This window comes from Equus przewalskii, chromosome 10 (assembly GCF_037783145.1).
Source record: "Equus przewalskii isolate Varuska chromosome 10, EquPr2, whole genome shotgun sequence".
In the NCBI taxonomy this organism is placed as follows: domain Eukaryota; kingdom Metazoa; phylum Chordata; class Mammalia; order Perissodactyla; family Equidae; genus Equus; species Equus przewalskii.
The window spans coordinates 749,459-756,763 of NC_091840.1; the positions used below are offsets into that span (position 1 = coordinate 749,459).

General features: G+C 57.9%; 1 protein-coding gene across 9 annotated transcripts; it reads left to right on the forward strand.

The window, feature by feature from the left end:
* The first annotated feature begins 623 nt into the window (after nucleotides 1-623).
* Nucleotides 624-7,258, forward strand: CYBC1 (cytochrome b-245 chaperone 1). 9 transcript variants are annotated; one of them, XM_070559601.1, is made up of 7 exons: nucleotides 624-979; nucleotides 2,004-2,133; nucleotides 2,976-3,017; nucleotides 3,684-3,757; nucleotides 4,437-4,533; nucleotides 5,163-5,307; nucleotides 5,760-7,258. In XM_070559601.1, exons 2-7 carry the CDS (start codon nucleotides 2,049-2,051, stop codon nucleotides 5,878-5,880), a joined length of 564 nt encoding a protein of 187 aa, XP_070415702.1. In that variant the 5' UTR covers nucleotides 624-979; nucleotides 2,004-2,048; the 3' UTR covers nucleotides 5,881-7,258. The 9 variants fall into 9 exon arrangements, with proteins under 9 accessions (XP_070415702.1, XP_070415699.1, XP_070415705.1 ...); XM_070559598.1 differs by having other exon boundaries at nucleotides 788-979; nucleotides 5,731-7,258; XM_070559602.1 differs by lacking the exon at nucleotides 624-979 and adding an exon at nucleotides 1,142-1,449.
* The last annotated feature ends 47 nt before the right edge of the window (nucleotides 7,259-7,305 follow it).

The following is a 7,305-nucleotide window of genomic DNA, read 5'->3' on the forward strand; positions in this document are numbered from 1 at the left end:
AGGACTTTTCAGTGGACAGCATTGGGAAATACGTACATTTTACAGACAAAATACATTATGAATTCACACTGGTCGTTCTAATTCAAATCCAGGAATGCAGGGTTCTAATTTATTAACCTCTTTCATCTTAAACCTGTGACTCCATCCTCTCATGCTGAAATTCCTGATTCCCAGAGGCACCTACATAATATAATATACTCACTTGTATTGTCTCACATTACACACATAAAAAGTCTCAGACTAACAGCGTTAACTCTATTATGCGTAACAAAACCACTACATTTTATATATTTCAAACCATATTTATATATTTGCACCTTTCTTAACTATAGCATCCGTACACACTTTTTTCCGTCCTTTTTTCACTCAATAAACGCTGCAGACGACTCCATAGTAATACACAGAGATATTCCTCATTCCGTTTTCATAGCTGCATAACACGCCACTGTGCGGGTATATGTATTCGACAGGGTCCACAGAAAGAGAAACCACACAGTAACTGAACAGAGTTTAACACAAAGAACTATTAAACGTAACCGGGGATCGGGGCAAGAAGGGATTGGCCAGTACGAAGTACACGGGACTACAAAGAATCTAAGAATAGGAAGAAACCAGGCGTGACCACCACTCCCAAGGCTACGACCGACCAGCCCGGGCTGACGTCTGGAACTTGGAGGGGACTAGCTACGGCTCACCGGACCGCAGGGAAATCGCCCGCACCTGCACTGCCGAAACTTCCGGGAACCCTCCCTATTTGGGAGGTGCCGCCCACCCGCCCCCGGAAGTTGGTGTTCTCCCCGCCCCCTTCCCTGCGTTCTCGCCGCCAGAGTCCAGCCATTTGGACGATGCCCCGCCCCCGCCCCCGGAAGTCAGCCGTCCCGCCCCCGACCCCGGAAGTCGGCGGCCTCCTCCGCCGCCCGCAGCCCCGACCTCCCGCCCTGCCCGCGCTCGGGCCCGCGCCCGCCGAGTAGCGTCGTCGGTAGGCGCCCGGGGCCGTGCCGCCCTCCGGGCGGGGGGGGGGCGGCGGGCTGGGGGCTCCGGGCCTGAGCCCCGCCCTTCGGGAGCGTGGTGTGGAGACTTGGCCCGGGTCGTCCTGGGGCCGCGAGTTTGGCGCCCGGCCGGTGACGCGGAGGGCCAGGGCGGGCAGGGCGGGCAGGCGGCCGGAGGGGTCGGGCGAGTCCGCCGCAGGCCGGCGCCCCTCGCCCAGGCCTGTGCCCGGCGTGACCTCGCCCGCGCGGACAGCTTGGACGCGCGTGGAGACAGAGATGAGTGACGTCGGGGAGGGAGCCGGGTGACGGACCAAGTCCCAGGATTCCTGTGTGTGGATTGAATCCACTATTTGTGTTAGAAGTCTGACTTTACAGGGCATATCTGAAAAGCTCCCAGAACCGGGTCCCTGGAGCCTGCGTTTCGGGTTTTGCGGTGCAGGGCGGGACTCTCCATGTGGAGGTCAGTCCCCTCGGTGACTGGTTCGTGCAGCGATGCTCCAGGGCCTCCTGGACCCTCCGCCGGGTGTGGCCTGCTGTCTCAGCAGCTGGCGGAGACCGCAATGCTGGCTTTCTCTGCCCGGGCCGGTACAGACTCACGCCACCATGAGACTTTCAGTTCCCTTTCTTGGCGGAGGCCAGCACAGGGAAATGAGGGCGTCCTGGTAGGTTCTGGTAGGGTGCCGGAAGCTTGAAGGCTGCTGGGGACTAACGGTCTCTGGGAGACTGAGGTTTCCAGGTAAGACAGGCGGTGAGCGAGCGCTTGTTGCCGCTCTGCGAGTCTGAGCAGGGCGGTGGCGCCGGTGCAGTCAGGCTGAGCAGGGAAGGGCCTTCCTCACAGAGGAACGGTCCCTGGGGGATTGAGTGACTGGCCCCACCACAGAGACTGCGGTCAGCACAGCCTGTGTGGGCCTCGCTGGTTGGCCAGCCTCGGCTTCCCGTCCTGATGAGGAGCTGGGTGCTTGTCTGTGGGCACCGGCTCTAGGGCTCCAGCTGTTTCTGTTTGCCCTTCCCCAGCCCCCCTGGGTCTCCTGTTGAGAGTGGTGCTGGAACGTTCCAGGGATGTACATGCAGGTGGAGACGCGCACCAGCTCCTGCCTCCATCTGAAGAGGGCTCCGGGCATCAGGTCCTGGTCCCTGCTGGTTGGTAAGGATTTCCATATTACTCCCAAAATTAAAAATCTAACTTCAAAAAAGGATGAAAATGAAACTCGAGTTTTCTTCCTTTGTTTTACTGCCCCCAAATGTAGCAACTGTTTTATTTCTTTGCATCCTCCTAGGTCTTATCCTGCTTTTACAGATGATGCGAGTCTCTTTTGTGTGTGTTCACCACTTAACATCCTCTCATTAATGATCTGCTTGCTCTTCTGAGCTCCCTTTATTTCTCTTTTTACTTGCTTTCATACACCTGGTCGCAGGTGTCAGTGATTCATCTCGCAGGCCCACACAGTGGTGCAGTCCATTTTGCCTCTTCCTCAGGGAGGAGTAAGTGGGGGAAGGTCGCTGTCCACGGAGGGTCCTGCACTCTGGGCAGCTGCCCTGTGTTGGTTGGACCAGTGACGTGAGGAGAGGGGCCACTGTGCCTCCAGCAGCCTCTGTTCTTCTTCCCTGTGACCCTGCACGTGGCCTCCTTCCCATTCCACCTCACGTGCTGTGTTGTGATTCTTTACATAGAGTCTTATCTTCATTCCACAACACGTGCTTTTGGGGTAAAATGCACGTCAGGCTTCTCTGTCTGGTTCCCCAGTCAGCTCTGGAGCCGTGTAGTCCGATGTATCCAGTGAATACTGGGAATGGCATATACCATGTTTCTGAACGAACCTCCTGGCTGTTTCCCCCATTTCTGAGCCTGATAGTGTTCTCTTCTCCTGCTCCCCACCCCAGCCATCCCTGGCAGTGGGAAGGGCCTGCTTGCCCAGGGCTCCTGGGAGGAGGTGGGCCCTGAGCTGGCAGTGGCCCAGTAGGAAGGTGCCCCCTTTCTCTTTGCAGGCATCTTGTCCATTGGCCTGGCTGCTGCCTACTACAGTGGAGGTAAGGTGCATCATCTGCCCCCAGTAACTTCCTCAGCTGTTTTGAAAATAGAGAAAAGAAGGGAAACTTGTCATTTGTGACCCATCAAGGCATGGGCTTTGGGATCACTGGCGCCTCTGCCTCCTGATGGTTCGCAGCTGCCCCACCTCTGTGAGCTGCTGTATTCTTCCTCATGTGCTCATCCCTTGCAGCCTCTGTCACTTACTATATCTCGAATATTCTCTCGTGTCGTAAAATACTCTTCAGAAAGGTGCTCTGTCATGTTTGCTAAGGTTCCGTGGCAGGGGATGAGCCGCGCTTTCAGCCATTCCCTGTAAGCATTGCCACCTCTCCACCATCGCAGAGCATGCCATCATTGGCAGAGACCAGTCAGCCCCAGCTACCTGTCTTGAGTAGACACCCAGAAGGAGGGCTGCGGGCAGAGATGGCGGAGCATATCTCGTGTGGTCCTGAGTGACAGGCAGGGCCAGCAGTGCCAGAGGCAGGGAGGGGTGCCCCATGAGGGGGTTCCTTGCAGGCATGGGCAGTCAGCTGGGCCCCAGATGTCACTTTGCCCAGTGTGTGGGAAGCCGCCGTGCTGGGGAGGGGGGACCCCCCGTGGGCACGTCGGCCTCTGCCCCTCTGCTGCTATCCCTCACCCAGCTGCCTCCTGTGTTTGCTCCCCAGACAGTCTGGGCTGGAAGCTCTTCTATGTCACAGGCTGCCTGTTCGTGGCTGTGCAGAACCTAGAGGACTGGGAGGTAAGGCCACCACAGGTGAAGGTGCTCGGGTGTTCCGTTCCCAGGTTTCCCTGCAATGGGAATCACAGCAGAAAGAAGGTCCCGGGGACCTAATGCCATTGTCCTGAAACTTTAACTTAGTGGTTTCTGGTTGGCTGGACTCGACCCCCAGGACGTTGCCTGTCTGTGACCATTCCTGGGCCAAGGAGTGCTCTGAAGTTGTTTTTCTCCTAGCTCTTCATGACTGCTTTACCCAAATTCTTGGGTAAAAGAATTGGGTAGAAGGCTGGCACCCTCCCCTGGCCCCCGCTTCGTGAGTCCTTTGAGCCACCTGGCCCAGTGCTGCTCTCCATCCTCTCACCTCCATCCCCTTGTTTGGTGACCTTGGCCTTTGTACTTACTTCGTCTTCACTCACAAAGAGGAGGGAGCGTGTGCCTCGATGCCAGGCTTTCTCTTTACAGCCTGTTTCCCCGGCCGAGAGGGCCTGGCTGCAGGGGTTTGGCTCTGGTGGAGCAGCACTTGAGGGTCCTGACTGGGGTGGGTGGGGAGGATGAGGGGCCACCCCCTTCTTGACTGTCTGCTCTGGCGAGGGTGGGGACGTAGTCAGCAAGCCTGGGCCCCTCTCTGGAGGTCTGTGTGTGGTCAGCTTGTGCACAGAGAGGCCAGCAGCTGAGTGACCACGTTCTGCTGGTTTTCCAGGAAGCTATCTTCAACAAGAGCACTGGGAAGGTCGTGCTGAAGACGTTCAGCTTGTACAAGAAGTTGCTGACTCTTTCCAGAGCAGGCCATGACCAAGGTCAGGCGTGGGGAGTGACCAGGACATGGGGCATGGTGGGCGTCAGGAGGCTGGTTACTCCAAGCTGGACAGAGGGCAGCGAGTGTCTTATGTGTGATGGTGGGGACTGGGCTTGAGGTCTGAAAATGGGCTGGATCCAGCTGGCTGCTCAGTGACCAGAGTTATGTCCCGCCTCATGGACATGCCCTGGCCCAAAGAGAATTGCTGGGCAGCCCCCAGCTCAGTGACCAGCCACTAGGGACCAGGAAAGCATTTTTCAAAAGTTGGAGAAAACGAAGCAGAAAGATGGGCAGCATCGTGCTCAGCTGCATGTTAGACTGCCTGTGAGAGAATGGGCTGGTTTTTCAAGGTGGTGATGGGTCCACTGGATGTTCTTTCTCACCTAGACTGGACTTTAACCGGCAGCCACACAACCCTGCACTGTGGTCACTGACCTCTGACATCTAAGGTCAGGGTCTCGGCTGTTTTCTGGGGTCCATCCTCAGGCACAGAGTGACAGACGCTTTCTGCTTCATGGCAAGCGTGATATGGTCTTGTGCAGAGTGGCCCTGAAGTGACTGCGTCCAGCACACAGGTGGGAGGGGGAGGGTGGGCAAGGGACACTGCCACTGACCGGCCCCCGCCCACAGTGGTGGTCCTGCTGAATGACATCCGGGACGTGAATGTGGAGGAGGAAAAGGTCCGGTACTTCGGGAAGGGCTACGTGGTGGTGCTGCGGTTTGCAACAGGCTTCTCCCACCCTCTCACCCAGAGCGCTGTCATGGGCCACCGCAGGTAGGCCGAGGACAGGTGACTCGATTGGCTGCAGCAGCCTGCCTGTGCCTCTCGCCCATCAGGTGGCCCTCACAGTGGACCACCCAGCACGGCAGGGCACGGGGAAAGGACTTGGAGGATCCTGGGGGAGGCGGCGCAGGCTGGGGGGCAGGCCTGCTGCCGCCACTGTGGGAATGTTGAGGGTCCTCACAGGGACAGAGAGAGGACAGGGACTCAGGTCCCCATGTGGGGCCAGGGACGTCAGGGGACCCCACCCCTGTGGGGACATAGGGCTGGGCTGGGGTCGGGTGAGGTGGGGATCAGGACAGAAGGTGCTGGGTCCTGGTGGGGAGCCATAAGGGTGCTGGAGGTGGGTGGTCCAGGATGAGACTAACGCAGTCTTCCTGGTTGTGGGGTGGCTGTCACCTCTACCACGGTAACCAGCCCTTCCTCCTGGTGCTGGCCCGGCCCAGTGACGTGGAAGCCATTGCCAAGCTCATCACCGCCTTCCTGGAGCTGCACCGTCTTGAGAGTCCCATGGAGCTGTCTCAGAGCAGCGACAGTGAGGCCGATGGCCCCAAGAGCCAGAGCTGACACCCATGGAGCTCCCGGCCTTGATTCTGACGGCACCTCAGCAGGCCTGATGGGCTGCCGGCGAGTCTTCTCCTCAGTGCCTGCCTGTGTCCCTGGAAGCCCCAGGGTGGGACCCTCAGCCGTTCCTGCTGCTTGCTTCTGCCCTCTGAGCAAAACCACAGGCTGGACCTTCTCTGCAGGCTCCAAGGTGTCCAGGAAGCCATGGGCCTTGGATCTGCCTCTTGGAATCAGATGGCCCTGGCCTGGGCAGTGTGGCTTGTGATGGTGATGGGTGGTGTGGCCCAGTCTAGACAGACCCACCCCACAGCTCACCAGCCATGTGGGGCTTGAGCCTCTGAAATGACAAGGACGCCCCAGTCGTCCAGGGTGGGCATTCCTTCACTGAGACTGAGCACTCAGTGGGGAGGGAGGTTTGCAAGCACCGGATCCCACAGGAACTCAGCTCGCAGGTTACAGCAAGGCTAGAGCAGGTGCCTGTGGGGCCAGCGGCTGGGTTAGGCTCTGATGTGGGCGTGTTGTCCCCAAGAATCCCAGCATCTCCTTCCCCACGCAGCATCCCCTCCCTGACGGATGTCCTCACTGGTCGGAAGTGAGGTACTTGCCCCCAGGCTGCCAGCACACAGGGCAGATGCCAAGGGGTCCTCCTGGCTGTGTGCGCCGCGGCCACTCCTGAGGCCTCCCCAATGCACAGACCACTCTACCTAGATGGCTCGTCTTGGATCCATCTTGGATTACAGCTGGGCCGTCATGGGGAGCACGCTCTCCACTCTCTGCCCTCAGCCTGGGCAGAGGCTGCTTGGCAAGAGAAGAGCTTATTTCTTCTTGCCTCATGCAGTGCTTAAAAACCAGGATCTCTGCTTTAGAAATCTGACTCCTAGCTTCTCTGGAACCCGGGGAAGGCCTGGAGGCTGGGCCTGTTTGTGTGCTGCAGGAATGGGCTGGCTCATGGCTGCCCTTCAGCAGGGCCCTGACGGCTGCAGCCACCCCCATGGAAGCTGGGCATCAGCCAGCTAACCCGCACCTGCCCTGCTGGTTTGGTCCTGAGTGGAGATGGCTTTCTTTGAAGGCAGGTCCCTCTAAGGTGTAGCCTGTGCTCAGAGAACCTCTGAGTGGGGACCCAGGAGGCTGTGCCCCTGGGAATGGCCTGGTATAACCAGAATGTCACCCAGATGCAGGCGTTTGAGGCCCCCTGGGTGAGAGTAAGGACAGCATTTCTAGGGAACTTGAGAAAAATGAGATCCTCTCCTTTCTCAGCGGTGGCTACCAACCAGCCCTAGCCCTTAGTTTGGGGATGTGGTCATTTAAACATGTCAAAGTTAGGCTTTTAAATGGTTACATCTGAAATGCTTTTTTTCTAAAATAAAAAGGCAAAACGCTATCACTGGTTTCTGGAGTGCTCATCTCGCGGGCTGTAGGCTTTGAGAT